Source organism: Muscardinus avellanarius (assembly GCF_963383645.1).
Source record: "Muscardinus avellanarius genome assembly, chromosome: 11".
NCBI classification, from domain to species: Eukaryota; Metazoa; Chordata; class Mammalia; order Rodentia; family Gliridae; genus Muscardinus; species Muscardinus avellanarius.
Genome location: NC_137797.1, coordinates 38,933,645 through 38,959,451, shown reverse-complemented (window position 1 = coordinate 38,959,451; position 25,807 = coordinate 38,933,645). Strand labels below are relative to the sequence as shown.

Here is a 25,807-nt window from a genome sequence, read left to right as displayed (position 1 = left end):
TCCAACAATTAAAAAGCATTTTTAATGTATTCCATTCTAGTCTTTGGTCTCTACTTCTATGTTTTGCATCTTAGCTAAACATCTGTTTTAATCTAGCCAATCTCTTACATGAAAGTATGTTTTATACTCTATGAAAGAAAAATCCAAATATCGTACTAACTATCTTGTTAAGAGTAATATATTTTTAAAAATATATTTAGAATTAGGAAGAAATAAAAATGTTTCAGTAGGTACATGTATTTTTTGAGTTTTACATATTCTTTGTCACAAGTGTGTTTTCCTAACGAACCAAGCAAAAGATCAGGAGATTCAAACCGATTCATCAAAAATATTTGTACTGACATTTACTGTGCTAATAAGAGAATAATATTTTAGAAAATGTTATTTTCTAAAACTGGGAGTGAATTACTCCTTTTATGCAAAAAATAATAAAAACCAATGTGGATAATACATTTAGGAAGAACCTTTATAAGTCTACATGGAAATGACTTAGGATTATAATTAATTAAGGTATAATGGTCTATTTCAAAAATAATGTAAATTAGTAATCTATTGTCTGGTCTTAGAGACTGATTATCATTTACATTTGCAATGTTTATTAAACCTTAATATATAAATCATCTTAAATACAACTTAAAAAATTTTTATTGATGCATTTTATTTATATATCATAATGGGGTAAAAAACTTGTGTAGACATTAATGCACACATCACCCAGCCAGCCCCCAACAAGTCCCCACCCCACTCCCTCCTCATCCCTCCCTCCCATGCTTGGCTTAGTAGTTGACTACTGATATGAATAAGTACATCCTCTGCTTTAAAGAGTTTCCTTCTTACTCCCTCCCATCCCCACAGTTAGGTTGCCTTCTTTGCTCTTCTATAGGATCTCCTTTTTAACCTGGAGTTCCTCCTATGACCCATTTCACCTTGGCTTTCACATATTAGGGAAAGTATCAGATTTCTTACTAATTGTGACTGACTAATCTCACTTAGCATTATATCCTCCAGTTCCATCCATTTCCCAGTAAATGCTGCAATTGTGTTTTTTTTATGGCTGAATAAAATTCCATTGTTTAAATATCCCACAGTTTTGTAATCCATTCATCTGTTGAGGGACATCTCCGCTGGTTCCACAGTTTGGCTATGGTGAATTGTGCAGCTGTGAACATAGATACACATGCATTAGTTTGGTAGTTTGGTTTTCTTTCTTTTGGATAGATACCCAGAAGTGGTATTGCTGGATCGAATGGTAAATTTGTTTCCATTCTTCCAAGGATTCGCCATACTGTTTTTCAAAGTGGTTGCACTAATTTGCAATCCCACCAACAATGTTTTAGAGTTCCCACTTCTCCACATCTTCGCCAGCATTTGTTGTTGTTTATGTTTTAAATGGTGTTTAGTTCTCTTGCCCATTTTTGATTGGACTATTTGTTGTTTTTAGTGTTGAGTTTCTTGAGTTCTCTGTATAATCTAGATATTAGTTCTCTTTCTGAGGAGTGGGTGGTAAAAATCTTCTCCCATTCAATCGAGAGCCAATCTTATCCCACTGGTTCTCAATTGAGATGCTTGACAGTTTTCTTTGCTGAACAGAAGCTCTTCAGTTTCATGTCGTCCCACGTATTGACTTGCCTTTTAGTTTGTTGTGCCTTTGGGGTCTTGTTGAGAACGTTTTCATCTGTGTCTATGTGTTGCAGTGTTGGACCTATGCTCTTTTCAAGGAGTCTCAAGGTCTCTGGTCTCATTTCCAGGTCTTTGATCCATCTTGAATTGAACCTTGTGCAGGGTGAGAAAGTGGGATTAATTTCCAGTTTTCTGCATATGGTTAATCAGTTTTGCCAACACCATTTGTTGAACAGGCTATCTTTTGTCCAATGTATGTTTTTGGCCCCTTTGTCAAAAATCAATTGGCTATAAGTGTGTGGGCTTGTTTCTGGGTCTTCTATTCTGTTCCATTGGTCTATGTATCTGCTTTTGTGCCAGTACAATGCTGTTTCTATTACATTGGCTTTGTAGTATAGTTTAAAGTCAGGTATTTTGATTCCTCCTGCATGGTTTTTGTTGCTGAGAACTACTTTGGCTATTCTGGACTTTTTGTTGTTCCAAATAAATTTAAGGACTGATTTTTCTATGTCTGTGAGGAATGATCTTGGTAGTTTAATGGGAATTACATTGAATCTGTAGATCACTTTTGGAAGAATGGCCATTTTGATGATATTTATTCTGCCTATCCATGGCAGATACCATCTTCTAAGATCTTCTTTGATTTCTTTTTCAATGTTTTATATTTTATTTGTAGATATCATAATTTTTCACCAGTTAAATATTCCTCTATATTATAAGGAGGAAAAGAATAATAAGCATGCAACTGATAGGCTTTTGGCTTTATTTTAATTTTTTTCTCTTACTTGGTTTTTAATTAAGTGATAAGTGTGATAGCAATAAAATTTATAACTTGAAAGTGATGCCTTATGTCTAAAATGTTCCAGACTACTTTAGTGTAGGGTCAAAGCTGAGCATTCTTGATAATCATCATATATTAATCGGATTGCCAAATGAAACAGGTAAATTTTATTTACATATTAACATAAAAATGCAAATGATTTTGGAAAAAAGTTAAAATATAATTACATTATTTTGTAGCAAAACATTTTAAACATTTTTAGTTAGTCTTACATTTTGAATAATGTCATATGTCCTAGAAGGATAGGATATCATATTTCTTTTCTGTAGTCCCTTCATAAGTCTCTTCTCGTAGTAATTATTCAGTAAATACTTGATTTGCTAAAGGAATTAAGGAATGATGTAAATAAAAAATCTAAATGACTATATAGAAGGGCTTACCAACCTATCTCTGAAAAAAGAAATGATGACAAATGATAAATGTTTAAGAATGAAATGTCAGTAGTTTAAAAAGTCATAGCTGTAATACTTAGCAAATTTCTATAATGAGCCTTTTCACTCTATTTCCCAAATACACATTATTTCTCCTATAAAATGAAACTCATGATGACTTCTTTGGGAATCAAATGGGAAAATGAAAGTACTTGCACATCTGAAATCCATGATGATGATGATGTTGATGATATCACAAATGGTGTTGGAAAGCTGTAGCATCAAGCTTTTTCTTCATATGTTTTACATAAATTGAAATGTCTTTAATTGATCCATAAAACATGTAAAAATAACACATGTTTGTTGAGTACTACGTGATGTTTTGATATGTGTATATATTATATGATACTTAACTTAGATTAACATTTCTAACCTTTCAAACACATATCATTACTTCATAGTTAAAAGGTTCAAACTATTTTTTTCCGGTTTTATTGGAATGTTATCTTTTGTCCTTCTGTGATGCACTAGCCCACCAGAATTTGTAGTCTTAGTTTTCACTTCATAATTCTTATTCCAGGTGAAGCATATATGCGATTAAGCAAACTCCCTGAAGCAGAGCATTGGTATATGGAATCACTGAGATCCAAGACTGACCACATTCCAGCTCATCTCACCTACGGGAAACTCCTGGCTCTAACAGTAAGTAATTATCTTTCTCATTCTAAAAAAAAATTACTTTCTCCATGCACACTGGGGTAGATGCAGTTAGAGGTACTGGTTCTGAGCCAGCTCACTCAGGAGAAGACTTTATGATGCTGATACTGTAAGAATCCTGTAAAGAAACTATAGAAACACTTGTTACTTTGCCTATGACATTTGGCCAAGATAAAATGTGAGATGCTATGGTCCTTGTGGTAACTTAATGGAAAAAAATGGAGAAACCAAACAAATGATTACATAATGATATCCTACTCTCAGTGTTTGCACAAATATTACATTTTACAAACCAGTGTTATCCCCAAATTGGCTGTAATTAGAGCTAAATCCAGTTCTTTTAAATAACCAACATCGTATACAACTTTGTAAGTACTGGAATTCTATCTAATTACAATCACTCTGGAAGAAAAGGGGAGATATCCCTTGGCCACCCACTGTGTGACTAGCTGTCTCAGTGGCCACAGTTCTATGAAAGTGGTATCAATCGTGATGCACAAGAAATTGCTGATATCTAACCATTTTGACCTAAAAAATGGTAAATTTATGTATTTAAAAGTAATTTAAATGCCTTTTTTTACAAAATAGGAAATTTTTTTAAAAATTAAACTTTCTGAGGTCATACAGCTAAGCAAAAAGTAAGCTTTATTTCTAATATCCATATTCTTTTAGTTATTCTACCTATCTCTTCACATTGATAAAAAATAAACAAATATTAGAAAAACAGAAAGCAAATGGTCAGGAAGACCATTCCAAGGTGAATTTATACATAAGTAGCTTAGAACTACTTCAGAATAATATTATTTTATTTTCTACAAAAAAATGGTAGATTTAACCCTTAAACTTATGTGTCCACTCAAAAATACTACTAAAGTACTCTTCAAAAACATCAAATAGTTTGACCATGTAACCAAACAACCTCCCACTGCTAGGTGGATATGCTTAATAAAATACATCAGATGCATTTTTTATTTATTTTTATTTTATTTTATATTATTTTGTGGCACTGGGGGTGGAACCCAGAGGCTTTCTACCTCCAGGCTATACTCCCAGACCTGTTTTCTATTTTATTTGGAAACAGGGTCTCACTAAGTTACTGAGAGCCTCACTAAGTAGCTGAGGCTGGCTTCGAACCTGTGCAATCCTCCTGTCTCTGTCTCCCAAGTGCGGGGATTACAAGCATGCGCCACCATGCCCAGCTATCAGATGCATTTTTTAATGTTTAGCTGAGCTCAAGAAAGAGATATAAATAAAGTGGTAAGAAAGCCAGAATCATAAATAGCAGGAAGACTCTGTAACTCATTCAGAGTCATTTGCCAGTTGTTGAAAACAGTGGAAAGGGGCTTTTTAAAAAATTATTCTTTATTATTCTGGCCAACGGGTCCAGTGGAAGGATGAGAATTAGGTGCTTAAATAAATTGATGTCCTCAGAATAAGATAACAAAATAATCTTGCATTTTGTATAGGAAGGCCACATAAAAGTTTGCCTGTCTCAGAATAGGATCTGGATGGAGAAAGAATATAGTCTCTTTTGTGAATTTGTTGATGCCTTCCTTTCTTTGAACCTTTAGTTTGTGAATTTACACTGCATTCATGATCAGGGAATTTCTAGGCCAGAAATTAAGTAAGAATTAGTCTGCTAAAACCTCTGGCAGGATGTCTTCAAAAGAACACAAATCAAGAAGGAATGATAGAATAAGAACCAAAAAATAAATATTTAAAAATGGGCGAAACTTAAATCTATTATTAACTTTAAGGTTGGGGTAAAAGAACTGCTCGGAAACAATTATAACAGCAGTAAACTTGAATGGATAAGATATTTAAAATAAATTTTTGGGACCAAGTTTAATGGAAATATTGAACAAATTTGAATGAAAAATGTGATGGAAACATTATAACAAACTTTTCAGAGCATGAGAAACAATATTCTGAAAATTTGTTTAGAATGGGTTAAAAATGAAAAATTGAACTTACTCCAGAGAAAGCTAGAGCAGCTCATGTCTAAATCAGCTGAAAAGTGTGAGTTAAGGGCCATAAGATGGATTAATCAACTGTAACAAATAAATGCAACATTCAGGTCTTCCCCCTGTGTACACAGATGCTGGGAAATGGGCACTTAATTCCAAGGTATGGGAAGGGGCTCATAGTGGTAATGAATGGGAGAGGTCCAGAACTCCAGAAGAATTTGCACATCTGAAGATGGAGTGAAGAGGGAGTTGTGCTGTGGTTCAGATATTGTTTGACTGTGTCTCCCAAAGTTTCATGGGCTGGAAGCTTGGCCTCTACATCATGATGAATAAAGGTAGTGGGGCCTTCAAAAAGATTGGGGAGGGCGGGCCTAGAGAATGGAATTGAGGACATGGGATGTCATACTCAGGAGAGATTTTGCTGGTCTCATAAAGATTTTGTGAGAACAAGTTGTTAGAAAGAACATGCCTGGCCCCCGGATATCTATTGCTTTCTGTCTTGCCATATGAGCGCTTCCTTTCACTCCCACTACCACCATAACCCCATATGCCATGTTGTGATGTAGCTAGAATACTCTCTCAGGAGTCAAATAGATGCTAGCACCATGCTCTTGATTCTCCAGAAATGAGAGCTTCTAATTTTTTATCAGTATTTAGCTGTAAGTATTTTATTATAGCAACTTTAGATGATCAATTAATTGAAGTTCTCTTGTAGTATTCTATTCCTTAATAGTCTTCACTTGCCTGTGCAGAGTATCAGTTATATAAGGTTTTGATCCTTTTCCTTAGAAGAACTTTATTCCTTATACTTTACCTCCCAAGAAACAATAGAATTCTTGTCTAAGAAAACTAAATTACTAGAGAGAAAAGATGTCCATATAACTAAATTTTGAGGCCCCCTAATAACAAATAGTTTTTAAGCCAAATAAAGGAATGAGTATTTCCAATGTAGAAAACTTTCTATGCTTTAAAAACTTCAATCAGATTTTATTAACTCTTAAATGACAATCGAAAACCTAGTATTGTCAATCATGTTAAAGAAGCCTCAAATATAAAAGATAGTCACTAAAACATTTGGTAGGAGAAGCAAACCTAAAGAGACCTTTAAAAGAGCAGTAATTGGCCAGGCATAGTGACAGATGCTTGTAATTCCAGCGCTTGGGAGGCTGAGACAGGAAGATTGCACAGGTTCAAAGCCAGCCTCAGCTACCTAGTGAGGCTCTCAGCAACTTAGTGAGACCCTGTTTCCAAATAAAGTATAAAATAGGTCTGGGAGTATAGCCCAGAGGTAGAAAAGCCCCTGGGTTCTACCCCCAAGTACCCCACTCCCCAAAAAAGAGCAATAATTCCTAAACGGAGATGATAAAAACATTTTATGAAGCAGTATACCATGAAAATATAAATTAAAGAAAAACAAGAATGGGTTTTATTATTATTATTATTATTTTTGCTTGTACTGGGGGAGGAGCCCAGAGGCTTTCTACTTTGGAGCTATACTCCCATACTTATTTTATATTTTATTTTGAAACAGGGTCTCACCAAGTTGCTGAGAGCCTCACTAAGTAGCTGAGGATGGCTTCAAACCCGTGCGGTTCTCCTGTCTTAGCCTCTTAAACACTGGGATTACAAGCGTGCGCCACCACGCCTGGAAAGAAATAGGCTTTAGAAGTAAAAATATAAAGGAAAACTCTTATTTCAAAAAGATAAAAGCTGGGCGTGGTGGCGCACGCTTGTAATCCCTGCATTCGAGATGCTGAGACCAGAGGATCACGGTTCACAGACAGCCCCAGCTATTTAGCTAGGCCCTGTTTCAAAATAAAAAATAAAAATAAAATAGGGCAGGGGTATAGCTCAAAGGTCAAATACCCCTGGGTTCCACCCCCAGACATGCAAACAAACAAACAAAAAATAATAAAGAAAAAGAAGATAAAGAAATTATCTCATACAAAACCACAAAAATAGGAAGTGAAAGTAGAAAAGAAAGCTTGAAAGATATCAATATGGGTATCCAACAAAGAAGAGAGGAAGGGAAAGGTAGATATAACTCTGAAAAAGAGAGAAAGGAGGAGCAAGTTGCTATTTACATTGTTTATAGCATCATAATATGCCTAGCTTAATCACTTAAAAAAAACTATTTTACCTTATGAAAGTGTTTTCCAGTTTTCTGTCCGGATAAGATTGTTCACACAATCTTAAGTATAAAATCTATATACGTCTTTCCAACAATTATTTGAAAATTTCTTGTGGAAATCAAATGGAAATATTTCAGATTGTTAAATGGTCACCTTCAAAATATAACTATAAATGTTACAGATGTCTGATTTACTCTCCTCAAAAAGTTGGAAAAAAAAAAGTTGAAGCACTAATGTACATAGTTCGGAATATGTCTGGACCATGATACTGGATATGGAAACCATGTGTCCTTTTCTAATTTTCAAGGTTGAATATTTTAAGTTTCCTGTTCCAGAAATATGATTTTAAAGGCTGCTTTATTCTTTTTAGAAGGCTTTAAAAAACAAGATTTAAAAGTTTTACTTTACAGAAACATATGGAAGGGAAGGAGAAACCTCCTGTATTACAATCCAAATTTTTAATTTTTCCCCCCACTAAGACTTTTATAGTTTCCGACTTGCTGATTAGATGAAATACAAACTGTGTTATGGAATGGCTTAACATCACAGTGCCAAAAACCCACAACCATCTTTAACAGTTACTTTCTAAATTATAAGATTTGGCAAATTTCTGATCCCAGTGGATTTTCTTTGTCTAATTTTGGATTTCCTGGCCTGGTAATTGCTGTTGACTTAACATGGAATTGACAAGGCAAAAAATGCCACAGGTTTGACTTCTGAATGTTTTACATATACTACAGAATGGAATTCCCTACTAGTCTCCATAGACTAGAAATCAAGTGACACTTCTGCCTTTTTGTCAAAACTGGCCAAAGGCAAACTCTTCAAAAGTGACATGCAACCATATTACCTCTAGAATGTGGAGTCATATTTTGTAAAAGAATTCTATTTTTCTGTAAGAAAAATTGGAAAAAATTGATTTTTAGTACTTTATTGGTCAGTGAAATGATTGACTCAGTACATTTTTACAAGTTTTTCTTTAAGAATTCATGTAGTATTTATAGTATTGAGAAAAGTTCAAAGGGATTTAAGGTTTCCCAGAATGCTTTGGCACATTCTATAGATCATATCCTTTTTTATTCCTCTGCCAAAAATGTCCTTTTCCTTTTCTGCCTGCTGAAATTTTATTTCTTCTGTGAAGTCTTGCCTGACTCTCTCCAGCAGCTATATATATATATATATATATATATATTTTTTCTTTCTTGCACTTTTTTAGCACTGCCCTCAGCATTAATCATAATCATCATCATCATCATCATCATCATCATCATCATCATCATCATCATAAATTGAATGACACATTAATCTGTGTCTATCTTTTGACACTGGACATGGGGCAGGGAATATGTCTTTACTTATCTTTTTTTATTTCTTGGATATATGGTATGTCAGTGTCGTGGTAATAATACCTCTTTAAGTTCTTTAAGTGTTGAAAACAGGATTTTTTACTGTTTTTTTTTTTTTTTCCCTAGTCTGATGCTCATTCCTTTTAATCCTCTCATTTGGTCAACACATTTACTTAGACTTATTACTCCATGATAAACACTACTTTAATCCTCAGGGATCTCTGTTGAGGAATTGGATGAGAGTGATGTGATTATAGAGTGGACATAGAATAATCTTTCAAAACACTAGAAGGAGGCAGTAGGCAGAAGAAAGATGTGCATCTCTTGAGTTCCTGTGCTTGACATGTTATTTCATTAAAACTTGACGAACCTTAAGGAATATTATCCCCTTCTTGTAAATGAAAAATCCAAGCTGCAAGGATCTTAGGAATACTCCTTATAGTTATATAAGTACTACATATCAGAATGATATACAACCTTACATTTTTTTTTCTGATTTGTGTCATTAGTTTTCATTCTATATTAAATAATTTTAAGTGTGGGTTTGTTTCCTCATTGGGAGGACTGATTGAACTGATGGGAGATTCTTAAAAGTGAGCTACCATGGCCCCCCTTTTTATAATTTATTTTTAATATTACCTTTAAATACTACTTTGTGTGGTTAAACACATTTTTATTATTAGGTTCATAGGTCATGAACAAAGGGCTTCAGTTTTAGGCTATTGGCACTTTTATATCCTGCATTATATTTCTAATACAAATTTTTCATGGTACCTTGAGGAATACTTCTTCATTAAATTCCCCAGTAGCCTCCATGCTTAAATATAGTTGGACCCAGGTGAAACCTCTTTAATATATGTGAAACTTTCATACCAATGTCATGTCCAATTAAAATATTAAACACAGCTGAGTTAGAATTGCTTTCTTTAAAATTGTGATTTATTCCTTGTTTGAACTTTGTGACCTAAGGCTAATGCCATGAATTTAAAATTAGCCATGCATTAAAAGAAACAGGAAGGAATAACTTTTCTGTTACTATATTTTGTTGATTTCCTCGTTGTTTTAACGCTGTATGGCTTCCCTGGCTTTGTGCACAAGTTTGCTTCAACTTTTTTTTTTTATATTTTTTATCCTGTTCAGTTTACTTAAGCCAAATATTTTGTACTTTTTGTGAGCTGGAAAAATTACTATTGATTTAAATTGTAATAAAAACAGCTTGGCTGTTAGCTTATTTTCCAGATTTAGGGGAGTAGGAGAGAAGGAAGGATATTGGAGACTCTGACAGTGATTCTTGATACAAAATACCTTTATTTTGGCTATTACATGGAAGCACTGAGCCAGACTTCTGTGTCTAGCCAAACTTAATTGGGCTACATAAAACTCCATTTGTAAAAGTACTTGAGGTTCCACTGAAAAACCCCATGCCCCAGGCTGAAATGGTGTTGGTGTAGTCTCCCTGAAAATGCAGACCTGTGTGTTTCCATGGATCTTTTTAATAGTATTACTGTTTAGATCTGAGTTTTTTGTTGTTGGTGGTAGTTTTTGTGTTTGTTTGTTTGTTTGTTTTCTCAATTGGCTTTATCCAGAGTGAAGTTCTTTCTGTTTTACATGTTGAACAACTTTTGGTTGCTTTATTATAATCACTGTATGGCTATATTTCAATTGAAATAAAAGGTTGTTTTTCTTATAATTCTGATTGTGTCACTATTATGAATCTATCGAATTCAAGTTGTAAAGTAATTCTGTGAGCCGGCCATGTGGTGCTTGTAATCCCAGCATATGGGAGGCTGAGACAGGAGGATCGTGGTTCTCAGACAGCCTCAGCTACTTAGGCCCGTTGCAACTCAGTGAGACCCTGTTTCACCAAGAATAAAAAAAAAATTGGGCTGGGCTAAGAGGTAGAAATCCCCTGGGTTTCATCCCCAGTACTGCACACAAAAAAAGTAACTTTGTGAAAAAGGAAAACATGATATCACACATCGTGCTACTGAAACTGATAAAATAAAGAAGGTATTTTAATTTTACATAATATTCAGCAAAGATTGTATATGAAATGGCCTTATTCAAACTTTATGATTAGGCATTATGGAGATAATATAGTTATTATAGTGTTACATTTATTCTTCGGCATACTAAGCTTGATAGTTTATTTTAGAATACCCGTCATCAATTCAAGATAAGCATTTTGTTACTTAAAAACTTATAGTTACTTACTGCCACTAAATGAAAAAGGAATGCAAATATCTATAAAATACCCCAGAAGTTATTCTTTTTTTGCATGTCAGTTGAGATTATCATTAGAGATATATTATTTTGCCAGATAGTGTCAGAAACAATGAAAATATGTTACTCAAATTCTTTTGTATTAAAGCCCACATGAAAAACTAATGGCTATTTTGGTACTATATATATATGTGCTGTAATGTTTGAAATGAAATATCAGGTTTTGATTTATGGATAAATAAAATTATATTGCTTTTAAAATAGTTTATATTTCTGTTATTTTGTTTTTCCATTTGCTTCTCTATTTGGTGTCTAGTTTTAATTTGGCATAATGTAAATAGCCAGCCATCTCAAGCTTTGTGATCCCTCAGTCTGGTATCCCAGATTTTTTGAGAGATGCAGATGGAGAGGTGACATGGCTCTTAAGCAGACTGTGGCATTCTTTCATAACTCAGGAAGTATATGCCTTTATAAAAACCTACATTGTACACAGAAACCTGCATTGTACACAGATTTGCTGCTGCCGAGCTTTGTCTGTCTGATAAGTAGTGGTAATCCAAAGAACAATGGTATTTTCCTGACTTTTAGAAGGCCTGGGTGAATTTTATTTTGGATAAATTCATAACATATTTACCATATTTATAATTGGTAGAAATAATCTAAGCATATGTTTATGTGTAAAAAGATGGTATAGACAACATACATTATAAAAAAAAGAGATAACTTTTTCACAAGTAGTTGGGCCAGCATATTTACAGATTATCTTTTGTCTCCCTATGGTTTTCTGGATATAGATAGGCAAGTGATCTTCTATTTAAGATAGAGTTACTTCCTGGTAATCTCTTCATAAGTCCAAAATGTACCTAATACACTAAGTACCAACCTCATACCTTAGCAATTCAGTATATTGTAGGGTATAATTGGTTGTTTCCTTTTGTGATCACGAGGAACACTGGGAGCTGTGGTTTGCTGCCTTCTTTCACATAGGAGTATCATACTGCATATTATTAGGCCAGGATCAAGAACAAAATTAAGACTTCAGGTATGGTTACTACTAAATACTTGTTGCTCTACCACTATGGCAAAATAAAAAAATTGGCTGAACTATCCTAAGTTGGAACTATCTGCATGTATCCACATATACACGTGCATACATAAAGGATGACACTCTGGCTCCAAGATACTGAAGATTTCATTTTTGCATGCTTATAAATAGGTTCAGAACTAGCCGAGCCATGAAGGTGTTCACTAAGGTTTGCCATTTCTCCTTATATTACTTTTAAGGCCAATGAGCCTTAGCAGCCTGAAACTTGAGGCCCACAGTGACGTAGATTATATCTTTAGTTTTCTATTAAAATCATATTGGAACAAAACACAATTGATTCTTGGCTCAGCTTGAGTTTCTAAGACCATCTGAATTTAACATTCACTTCATATATCTCTTGAGATAAATCTCCATTGGTTGCTTACCTACTTTTTGTGATAAATGCCATGCATAGTATAATGCAGCTCCTTCCCCACCTCTTCAACTGTCACACCAACCACAGTATCTCCAAAGATTAACCCATACTCTATCTGACAAGGGAATAGACATTTCCTATGTGCTATCCTAGCAACTCCTCTAGAAATAAAGATATCCACAAACTAGATACCTACTTTATAGATAAGGAAGCTGAGCTTCACAGAGGTTAAATCCTATGTATAAAGCCTATGTTATACTGCCTTTCCTTTATTTTTTATTTCAAACCCTGTTCTTTAAATTGCTTTTTTTTTATCTTTTGTTTATGTTAAAACACACATAAATGGTGCATCAGGTGGCATGCATAAATGCCTAACTTTAAAATGCATAAAAATTATTTTTGTTTTTATATGCTTTTATTGGTACATTATATTCTCACATCATAATGTAAATCAAATTGACAAAGACATACATACATAGAGCACTTGGTGCTCCCCTACCCTGTGCCTCCCCATTTTCCTCCCTTCCGATACAGAGTGCTGAGGTTGATATTGGTATATTCACATGTATATACATAGTCAATGGTAGTATTTCCATTATGAACCCCCTTCTTCCTCCTCCCTTACCCTTAGATCTCCTCCCTGGCTCCACTGAGGTTTCTCCTCCATTATCTGGAGTCCACCTTGTATCCCAATTAACTCTTTCTATCCTTCGCATATTAGAGAAAATACACTGCCCTTCACTTTCTGTGGTTGGCTAATCTCACTTGACATAATGTTCTCCAGGTCCTTCCATCTTCTTGCAAATGCTGTAATTTTGTTCTTCTTCATTACTGAGTAGAATTCCAAAAAAATTTATCCTGAGAATAAGTATTCACACAGTCTTTGGATTTTCATGTAGTAGAGTTCCAAAATGAAAAGGTGTTTTTCAAGTATATGCTTAAGTAAAAAGGAGCCGGGCCTGGTGGTGCACGCTTGTCATCCCAGCATTCAGGAGGCTGAGACAGGAGGAGTGCGGTCCGCAGACAGCCTCAGCTTCTTAGTGAGGCCCTCTGTAACTTAGTGAGACCCTGTTTCAAATTCAAGAATAAAAACCAGGGCAGGGGGTGTAGCTCGGAGGTAGAATGCCCCTGAGTTCCATTCTCAGACCCGCAAACAAAACAAAACAAAACAAAACAAAACAAAAAACTATAGTATAGCCATTTGTAAATGATTTAAATATCTATACATATGAAGTAACAAAAATTAGTGAAGTTTAACACTGAGGTTTTAACTTACATATGGTATGTATAATTCCTTTCAAATTTTAAGGTTTTGTGGAAACATTATGATATGACAAACAGGAAGGAGTGAATTGGGGAGTGTGGGAGGTCAGAGCGCAGTGACTTTAACCTTTATCTGGTTAATATTTAGCTAGAAGATTGGAGTCAGAGCACCTGAGCGCTTACCTGACTAGTATTTAATTCTTCCCACATTGGAAAACATAATTCTTTGAAAAGGCCTCAAATTGAAGAATTTCCACTTCTAAGACATAAATGAGGCTTTTTTGTCAAAAGTGACAGAATAAAATACATTTTTTAACATATACTGTAATTCAGTGTACATTGTAATAATAATTCTTCGGGCAGAAGACAGCAACATGCAGAATGAGTTCCTAATAAAAAGGATACTGTGGTCAGTTTTATATTAGACATGTGCCATAGGGTTTATGATGAGCACAAGCCATCCTATAAAAGCATATATTAAATGTCATATAGTGGAGAAATAGGTAGTAGAGATGTAATGGGCAGTATGAGAAATTTATGTCCCTGCAACTTGAAGATATTATCTACATTACAGTTTGCTTGATTTCTTACTTATCAGGATGAAGTAGCAATAGCTAGAAGGCAGATTTCTTTCTGCTTCAATCAGAAATTCACTTGCTTTAACCAGAAATTTACTGATCAGGAGCCTATGGTTTTATAAGATTTCTTTGCACAATTTCAAGAGATTACCCCCACACTTGTATAGGATTGACTTGAAATCTATTGCTTTGGCTTAATGTGCTTTCCTGAGAACATCTATTTTCCTCTTTTCTGCCTAAGTCACACAGGTGTGACATTTCATGTCCGTATTTGTGGAAGAGGAGGTTTCCACTTCTCCCCCTTACCTCTTTTGGTTTTTCTTATTATGTATGTAAAGAACAGTTCATATTCTCTCTCTCTCTCTCTCTCTCTCTCTCTCTCTCTCTCTCTCTCTCTCTCTCTCTCTCTCTCTTCTCTTCTCTCTCTCTCTCTCTCTCTCTCTCTCTCTCTCTCTCACTCTATCACACACACACACACACACACACACACACACACACACACACACTATGCAGAAGATGTTTATTGAATTTGGTACATGCTTTTGTATAGAGATAACTTTGATATGTTTTCCCAAATATGTTTTTTCTTGAATGCTAGGTCCTAGTGTGGCAATGTGGAAGGTGATAGAAATTGAAGAAGCGGAACCTAGTGGGAAGTAATTAGCTCACTGGGTAGGGCATGCTGTCCTCAGAAAGAGTTAATTAAATTCTTATGGAACTATGATTAGTTCTTCTGAGAGAGCTGTTATGGGAGAGCAAGGCTGGCTCCTGCCTGCTCTCTGGCTTTTTGTCCTGTGATCTCCCATGCTAGCCTGTCCCCTTGCTATTGGACCAACTTCCATGATGTAATACAGCAGGAGGCCTTCACCAGAAGTGGTGCCATGCTGTTTGGACATTTAGCCTTCCTCCAAAACTGTGAGCTAAAGATAAGCCTCTCTTCTTTATAAAGCATCCAACTCTGAGGTATTTTGTTACTGGAATGGAAAACTGAATTTTCAAGGTATGTTTTTGTTGACTGTAAATACAACACTTACTCAACAAGTAATTTTAAATGTTGTATTAGTCAGTTAGCTCATCACTATAATGACATAACTGACTCAAGGATAAAGAAAACAAGAGTTTTATTTTGGTTCAGAGTTTTGGAGGGTCAAGTCCAAAGTTGGATGATCCATTGGAATGGGATTCTGGCAGAATGGCACAAACCAAAAGAAGAAAAAAAGAAGAAAATAGGGATTAATTTATGAGTACCAGAAAGATTTATTATTTATATTATTGCTTTAGTAGTTTGGTATTAGTACAATACTTTCAAAATAAATTTCCAACATATAGTCTATGCAGCATTTATATGCCTAGATGTTCTTTTTTCAGTGGTGGGGATTGAACCCAGGGCTTCCTAACAAATTCTAGGCAAGTGGTCTACTGCTAGGTCATATTCCCATCCTTGGATTCTTCTTAAATTGAAGAAAACATAGTAGTGCAGAACCATTGCCACACAACTAAAATCTCAACTACTTGGGATTGTGGTTTGAGGAAAACTGGGACAATTTAGCAAAACTCTATCTAAAATTAAAATAATGAAAAGGACTCTGGGTATATAGCTCTATGGCAGAGAACTTGCCAAGAATGTGGGAGGCCCGGGGTTAAATAAACCAATATCAGGAAAATAAAATCTAGTAGTTACATTAGTGTAGGCAAACCATGTGCTATATTCACTTCTTAAAATATGTGTGCATAATATCCATTAAACACTGAAAGTCTTTGTATTGAAAACGCTATTTAGTATACTTATTATGGAATAATTTTTCAAGTTGAACCTCTTACTGTCCTGAGAAAAAAATGTGCTGCTGAATGTAGTTTGGGGAGTTTTTAATATATCAAACTAAAAGGTGGCAGGGCATAGAAAGTACAAAAGTTACAGAAATAATTAAATGAAAGTGATAGATTTTTACGTGGTCAACTGATAGACCATTAAATTGGAGCCAGAACACTGAGCTATTGCTTATCTAATAAGTTATTTCTCTTAAGTACTTAGTCATTTTTAAACATCTGAAAATTTAGTAAAAATGAATTTAATTATTTTCTTTCCTCAATAATGAGTGGACAAGATATTAGGAAATTTTGAGAAATCAGGACAGAAGTGCCACCAACATCAGCCTTTGAAAGAAAGAAATGTTTATTCACTCTGGGACCGGAGTAATAACATTTTATCAGGATGAGTCCAAAACAAAAGAGTTTAATTATCAGTAACCTGATAATGTGTTTGAGTATGTAGTTATCTTCGGAATACTAGGAGAACATAACAACTTGTTTTTATGCTCACTGAACGGTAGCTATAACTTTTAAAAAGAAAATTTGCTAATGTGCCCAGTTGCAAAGATGTAATACTTTTAATTCCTGAAATAGAAGTAACATTTGATGATTTCTGTGTTTAAAATATTTTTTCTGATATACCTATAGTAAACATCATTACTTGTAACCTATACAGAATAAAATACCAGGAAAGCAGCTATTACTTTATTTGATGTTTTCTCTTTAACTGAGATGCTCTTACTTTCCACATATAGCAGCCATAATTTTAAAAATTTATTGAATAAATTAATTTTGGGTTGAAAACTATATCAAATATGAAAAAGGAAAAAGTATTCTAAATGTAGTCTCCTATATAAACTAGCTAAATTTTTGTGGCTTTTATATTAGATTTTTAAACAAATTTTATTGATGCATTGTAGTCATACATCTTAATGGGGTACAAGATGATAGAGGCCTACATGCACACACCACTCAATTAGCCCTTCCCCAGTTCCCAACCTATTCCCACTCTATTTTCTGTTAGGGGTTTTATAATTTCAGGCTTTATATATAGGTCTTAAATATATTTTGTGTTAATTTTTGTATGTGGCAGAAGGAAAGTATCAAGGTTGGCTTTTTTTTTTTTTTCCTTCCACATAGATGGTGAGTTTCCCCAGAACTTTGGGTTGAAAAAGCTGACCTTTCTTCAATTTGTAACTTTGGTGCCCTGGTTGAAGATCATCAAACCTTAAATGTGAGGGTTTATTTCATAGCCCTCTATACTATCTACATAAGTCTGTCATTAAGCAATGCCACATTATTTTATTGTAGCACTGTAAAATGTTTTGAAATAAAGAAAGGTGGCACTTTTAGCTTTTTCTTTCTCAAAATATTTTGGCAACTTGGAATCCTTTGAAATTCTTTATGACTCTGTGTGTGTGTGTGTGTGTGTGTGTGTGTGTGTCCAAAAAATGTCATTGGAATTTTGATAGAGGTTTAATCAACCTATTGGTTGTGCTGAATATTGTAGAGATTTTATCATTGTCTTGATAAACAGAATATCTTCTATTTGTGTTTTTTAATGTTTTTCCAGCAATTTCTGTAGCTTTTGGTGTTCAAGTCTCTTGCCTCTTTGGTTAACTTTATTCTCAAGTAGCTTGTTCTTTTTTATGTTCTAAATGAAGACATTTTAAAAATGTTTAATTTTGATATGCTTTTAGCATATAGAAATACAGCTTTTTGTGTCCTATTGATGCAGTTTGATTGTACACTATAGTGAGACTTATAGTGAGACCTTCATATATACACATAACATTATTTGGTCTGTTTCCTCCCCAAAACCTTCCTCTTCCTCTCCCTCCCAATTCTCTTCTACTACTTTACTTGTTTTTCTTTTTCTTTTCATGAAGTTCCTTTTCTTTTCCTATTTTTCTCTAGCATCCATATATGAGAGAAAATAAGAAGGTATTGATTTTCTGAGTCTGGCTAATCTTATTTAGCATGACATTCTCCAGTTCCATCCATTTTCCTGCAAATTACATAACTTTATCTTTCTTTATGGCTGAGTAAAACTTCATTGTGTGCATAGACGGTATTTTCTTTATCATGCATCTGTTGATGGACACCTAGGTTGGTTTCATAACTTTAGCTATGAATTATGCTGCTAATATAGTAATTTTTTTTTGTACTGAGGATTGAACTCAGGGGCATTCTACCTCTGAGAGACATGCCTAGCCCATTTTATTTTTATTTTCAATCAGGGCTTTGCTAAGTTATTGAGACTGTGAACCTACAATCCTCTTCCTTCAGCATCCCAAGTACTGGAATTGCCGGGCTGTGCCACTGTACCCTGCTAATTTCTATGTTAATCGTGTAACAAATGACCTTACTGGCTTTTTTTTTTTATTCATTCTAAAGTTTTATTTTTTTCCAGAATTTTTAAAAAAATGTTCTACACATAAAATTCTATCACCTATAAAAATAAATTTTATTTCTTCTTTTTCAATTTGGATGACTTTTATTTCTTTCTTGTTTAATTTCTCTGGCTAAACTTCCAATACTATGCTAAATATAACTGGCAAGAGTGGACATTCTTGCTTTGTTATTTATCTTAGAGAAAAAGCTTTGAGTTTTTCACCACCGAGCATAATATTAGCTATGTTCTTTTTCTTATATGTCTTAATTAGGCTGATTAATTTGCTTCTAATTCTACTTCCGTTTTTTAATGAAAAGGTATGGAATATTTTAAAATAGTTTTCTTGCATCAATTGAGATGATCAAGCAATGTCTGTCTTTCATTTTGTTAATGTAGGATATTACATTGAGCTTTGTATGCTTAGTCATCCTGGCATTCCAGTAGTAAATCCTACTTGGCCATCGGATAATCTTTTTAATGTGCTGATGAATTGAGTTTGCTAATATTCTGTTGAATATTTTTACATCTGTATCCATCAGGGTGTTGATCTGCAGTTTTCTTTCATGTAATATCTTTGTCCAGTATTTATATCAGGATAATGCTGTCCTCATAAAATATAATTTAGAAGTATAGCTTCCTTTTCAATTTTTGAAAGAGTTGATGTTAATTCCTTAACTGCTTGATGAAGTTTCACAGTGGAAGCGCTCTGGTCCTATACTTTTTCTTGTATGTGGCAAATTGATCCATGGTTTAGTCTCTTTCATTGTAATAAGTCTTTTCAGGACTTAAATTTAATTTAATTTTTTAGTACTGGGGATGGAATCAGGGGCATTTTACCTCCAAAGTACACCCAAGTTCTATTTTTCTATTCTTTATTTTGAAACATGGTCTCACTGAGTTGCAAAGAGCTTCACTATGTAACTGAGGCTGTCCTCGAACTACGATCCTCCTGTCTGAGACTCCCAAATGCTGGGATTACAAGCGTGCAACACCACGCCCAGCTAGGATTTTTAGTTTTTAATGATTCAGTTTTGAGTAGCACTATGTGTCCAGGAACTTAATTATTTTCTCTAGATTACCTAATTTATTAGTATATAATTGTTCATGATTATTTTTTATTTCTGTGACATCTGTGGTAATATTTTATTTCTGACCTTTATTAGAATGTTCTTTTTCTTAATTATTTAAGCGTTTCTCAGTCTTACCTTTTCAAAACCCAATTCCTAACTAATTTTTCTACTTTCCTATTCTCTCTATATTTCTGCTCTTATTTTTATTATTCCATCCTTTTTCTATCTTTGGGCTTAATGTGTTCTCTTCCTAGATGTTTGAAATATAAAGGTAGATTATTGATTTGAAACCTTTACTTTTATTAATTTTTATAAATGTTATTTTCATTTATGTAATTTTTATTCTTTTTTATTGGTACTTTTTTTTTCTCTTGTGGTAGTAGGGATCGAATCCAGGGGTATTCTTCTGAGCTACACACAAACACTATTTTTTATTTTTTATTTTGAAACAGGGTCTCACTAAATTGCAGAGAGCCTCACTTAGTAGCTAAGGCTGGCTGCAAATTTGCAATCCTCTTGTCTTAACCTCCCAAGTACTAGGATTATAATCATGCATGTACCACTATGCCTGGCTTGTGCATTGTTTTTTAAGGTATATGTTTCCCACTATAAATTTTCTCTTTGTGATTTTTCCTGCATCCTGTTCTCTCTGTCTCGTTTCCTCTTTCTCACTGGCGATATCTTGCTCTATTGCCCACATAGTATCTTGCTATGTTACCCAAGATGACCTCCATCTCCTGGCTTCAAGTGATCCTTCAGCTGCAATCTCCTGAGTAGCTGGAATACCAGATGTGTACCACCATGCCCCGTTCTTTCTATGGTTTTGATAGTGCATTTCATATAATTTTATTTCATCCCCTAGAGTAAAACTGTAATAATTTTTAAAATTATAATATTTAGTACTTGGGAAGCTGAGACAAGAGGACTGCAGTTTCTAAGGCCACTGTCAGCAACTAGGCCAGACCCTCAGCAGCTTAGTGAAACCCAGTTTCAAAATACAACATAAAAAGGGCTTGGAAGTAGGCTGCCCCCTGATCTCAGTACTCAGTGCCAAATAAACCTTAAATTATTTTCCCCAAAATTTGGAGTTTGCACTTTAAATTAATCTAAATGTACACAAAATGCTTTAAATTACACAAAAATGTGTTGTATGTATTATCATAGTGTAGTTATCTCATAAAAGAATATTTCAAATTTCTTCCTCCTATGCCTTATTCCTGCTATTCATTTTGCTTACCTGTATGCTATAAACACCCAATAAATTATTACTAACTTTAAACAGCTCTCAGATTAGTAAATAAAAGAAAATATTTTAATCTCTTTTCATTTAGTATTTCCATACTACTCTTTATTTCCTTATAAAGACCCAATTTTCTTTTTCCTTTTCTTTTTTGGAATGGCCATGTTATTTTATACTTTCATTGGTGCCTTATAGTCTCACATCATAATGTAGTTCCTAGTGGTAGTGACATACATGCACGCAGCACTTGGAAGCTTTTCTTTTGGCCTTCTCCCCATTCCACCTTCTCTATACAGTATACTGAGATTGACATTGTTCTTCTCACATATGTACATAAATAAATTTCCAAAAGGACTAAAATTAGAATATTTTAGTAATATATGTAGATCCATGATTACAGCAGCATAATTCACAATAGCCAAATTATGGAACCAATCTTGGTACTTATCAACAGATGAATGAGTTACAAAATTATCAAATATACATACAGTGGAATTCTACTTAGCACTAAAAAAGAACAGAAGTGCAGCATTTGCAGAAAAATGGATGAACCTGGAGAACATTATGTTAAGTGTGATTAGCCAGTCACAGAAAGTGAAGGGTCCTATGTTTTCTCTTGTGTGTGGGGGTTCAGACGTAATCAGGATCTCAGAAGGACTTCAAATGATGGAAGAAACATCCAAGGTTCTAACTTAAGTCATTTTCCTTCTCCCTGAAGAAAATATCTTAATATTTCTCAGAAGCCTGCTGGTATTGAATGTTCTCAGTTTTTATTTGCCTACAACATCTACAGTACTTTAACTAAAGGATAATTTTTCTGGATATAAAATTCAAGGTTTCCGAGTTCATTGTCAATATTTTACATACTTTAATCTACTCTCTGCTTTCTTGTGATTTCTAATAAGCTCTGCTACAATTCTTAGCCATTTTTTCTTATAGGTAGAGTGATCCCCCCAATACCACCAACTTTGTTTAACATTTCTGCTTTGCTTTGGTTTTCAGTTGACTATTACATACCTAAGTTTATTACGTTAGGAATTTATTTCCTTGGTGTTCTCTGAGATTTCTGAATCTATGGTTTGATGTTTATCATTAAGTCTTGCAAAGTGTTCCATCATTATTGCTTCTGCTCTATTTTTCTTTCCCTTTTGATATTTCAGTCATAGCATACATGTTTGAATTTTCCTCACCATTCTTAGATAGTCTAGACTTCTCATTTTTTTCTCCTTGCATATCAGTTTGACACATTTCTGTCAATCTCTATTCAGTTTCAGTGATTCTTTCCTTGGCCACAATGGGTCTTCTGATGAGCCCATCCAAAACATTCTTGTTTTCATTTACAGTAACTTTGATTTATAGAATTTCCTTTTCATTTTTTCTGGCATCTCCCTGCTTACATTATCCATCTGTTCTTGTTTGTTTGCTTTCCAAATAGAGACCTTAACATGTTATTTTTTAATTATTTTAAAATATATGACTCATAATAACAAAATCTAGTTCATATTCCAATATCTGATTCTGCTGCTCTCTGTCTTTTTGAACTTCATTTTTAAAGTAGGCCTTGTAATTTTTTATAGAATTAGGTTCCAGAAGCTAAAATAATATGCCTTTATTATTATATTATATATATGTATATGTCATATTAAAATATGTACATATTATTCTTAGCTAGAAGTTGGTCATTGTTTAGTGTTTGTAACTATAGATACATTACAGAGTCTTCAAATTCCTTTAGGGTTCTTATTTTCCTTTCTTCTGTTCTGGTTAGACTTTGTGCATTTGTGTTTTTGTGTGTATGGAGGGGAGTGTATTGGGGATTGAACCCAGCAGCGTTCTACCTCTAAGGTATATCCTCAGCCCTATTTTATTTTTCATTTTGAAACAGGGTCTCACCAAGTTGCTGAGGCTTGGCTTTGAGCCTGCAATTCTTCTGTCTCAGCCTCCCAAGTACTGGGATTATAGATATGCACCATGACACCCAGTACTTTTAGACTCCTTTCACTATTTTTTCTCAGACTGTATCTTGTTCTTGCAAGTGTATTGCACTATTACTGGAGCCCTGCTGTTGTGGTGGTGAAGTGTGTGTTGCGGAAATAGGCTATATTAATTAAATCTTGATTTTTTGGACGGGCGTGGTGGCGCATGCTTGTAATAATCCCCATGCTTGGGAGGCAGAAACAGGAGGATCATGAAGGTTCGTAGCCAGGCTAGCTAGCTTAGGAGACCCTGTTTCCAAATAAAAAATATAAAACACTAGGTCTGGGAGTGTAGCCCGGAGATAGAAGGATTTCCAGGAACCCCAGTACCACCAAAACCAAACAAACAAACAAAAACTTGATATTTGAGAGAGCTTGTGACCTTCCCAAGATTTTCTGCTTGTTTAGCTCCTCCCCATTCACTGCCTTAGGGGAGACAGAATGGATAGGGAAAGATGAAAAATGCTTTTTCCTGGCAGCACTGGGAAAAGTCTCTGGCAAAGGTTTTCACCCTAGAAAGTTAGCCTCTAGAATATCCTTGTTTTCTACATTTCAGGATAGCAGCCTCTAGAATATCCTTGTTTTCTACATTTCAGGATAGCAGCTTTTCTTTCAAACTCAGTTCTCTGATGGGTAAAGAAACATTGCTTGTCAGTTTGTCCATATATATATATATATATATATATATATATATATATATATATATATATATATATATGAACAGGAATGATGGAATTTCCCCCTCACTTTATCCTCTTGAGATTCTTTTTGCCTTTGAAATCACTCACCCTAGATTGTCTAATCTTACATCGCAGCTGCTAGAATTGCGCGTACACATGCTTGCTCTATCTCTATTTCTGTTTCTTTTCCTCAATCTCTGTCTATATCTGTGTGCGAGCAGATCAAGAATCAGAGATACTCATGGAATGTGTTATATGTTTTCCTTCTCCCTTGACACAAAGCAAATATGTAGTTGATGCTCAGTAGTTTTCTAAGTATTACAGAAGTATTAAAATAGATACATTAAAATATTTTTAAAGTACTAAAATCAACATTAAAATAGATAAAAATCACTGCTGACTACAAGCTTGCTTTCCTTCTTTTTTATTTTTATGGGTGCATTATAATTATACAGTTACTGGTATTCTTGTTGTATATTTATACATGCACATGACATAATTTGCTTTATTTTTTCCCTCCAGCACTTACCCTCTCCCTTTCCTCCCACTTCCCCTGATCCTCTTTCTATACTCTATTGACCTCCTGGCTCTGTTGGCCTCTCTCCTATTTTCATGAGATCTCCCATTATCCCTTTTTTTCTCGATAGCTTCCACATATGGGAGAAAACATGTGGCCCTTGACATTCTGGGTCTTCCTTTTCCCATCTTGATGAGCATTCTGTCATTTGAGGGAGGAGGTGTAAATATATGATTACTGGCTCTCACTGCCTGATTCATTTCACCACTTAGCAGGTCTTTGATCTAGAGCAAGTAATTATCCCCCACCCGCCCTTCTCTATAATGTGGGTTGGGGGAAACATTTATTTGTTGAGAGGTCATAGAGGTTAAATGAGTCCATACACCTGTATAAAGCATTTAGGATATTGTCTAATGGGCATGTTGTAAGAACTTGGTAGATGTTAACCACTCTCAGCAAGAATAATTGTACTGTTTGTATTGTGGTATCTTTTTATGACATGGAACCTGGTTTGTTATTTGGCTATAGCATTCCTTACTCAGCCTCATCAACCATCAATCCCCATAATATTAAACTTTTGGTCTCTAAGGATGTTACATCCACTTATTATTTGCCCTTTACAAAGAGACTGTTGCCTTAGCCTAGAATATGTTTTTCTTGTATCTCCACTTAGCAAAAATTTACCCACCTATTGAGGTTCATTTTGTGTGTGTGGCACTGGGGATTAAGCTGCATTCCCAGACCTGTTGTTGTTATTAATATTTATTGTTATTATTATTACTATTATTATTTATTGTGGTACTAGGGATTGAACCTAGGGATATTCTGCCTTTGAGCTACATTTGCATTCCTATTTTATTTTTTACTTGGAAACAGGGTCTCATTGGGAGTACAAGCATGTGCCACCATGCTTGGCTTGTTGTTATTTTGAGACAAATAAATTGTGGAATTGTCTTCAAACTTGTGATCCTTCTGTCTTAGCTTTCCACACAGCTGGTATTATAGAAACCTGCCATGACACCTCATCTCCAAGGTTCTTATTGCATAGGAAAAAATATATGATAGTTAAATCTTCTTACAACTATTTGTCTTTTAAGGAGGGAGGAGTTGTAACTGTGTCTGTCCATAGCTTGGCATTTTGTACATAATCGTTCAGTAAATAATGTTGAACTAATGTAGAATAAATGACTGAAGTAGAGGTTGACCAAATTCACCAAATTATCAAACTATGGCATGATACATCACTGCCCACTGACGCATCTGTCCCCCTTTAAAGAAGGAATGTCACCTTTTATCATTGTACAATACTTTTTGTGTGTGTTTCTCTTGCCTATCAGTCAGAAAGTTAGTGTAAGGTATCAGTTTAGACTTACTTATTTTGTTAGAGACTGAGGATGGAGTTGTAGTACAGCAATAAATATTTTCTGAACAAATAAATTAGTTGTTAGTGTAAGAAAAGGATAAGAATAGAAAAAATAAAAATAAAAGGCCCAAAGAGAAAAATGGCAAAGGAAGGTTTCAACAAATAATTAGAAAGGAAAAAAATAAAATTTTATGTGGCTTAAAGCAAATAAAAGTAGAAGAAGATATTTTATATTTCAT

The 25,807-nt window shown here is 34.4% G+C and overlaps 1 protein-coding gene across 1 annotated transcript in view; it reads left to right on the top strand.

The window, feature by feature from the left end:
* The window catches only part of TMTC2 (transmembrane O-mannosyltransferase targeting cadherins 2), a gene marked incomplete at both ends in the record, with an annotated part of 448,300 nt that overhangs the window by 314,540 nt on the left and 107,953 nt on the right, over positions 1-25,807 (top strand). Inside the window, one exon of the mRNA XM_080705147.1 lies at positions 3,413-3,534. Within this exon, the coding sequence (XP_080561273.1) occupies positions 3,413-3,534 (122 nt within the window). The remainder of the gene's footprint in view (positions 1-3,412; positions 3,535-25,807) is intronic.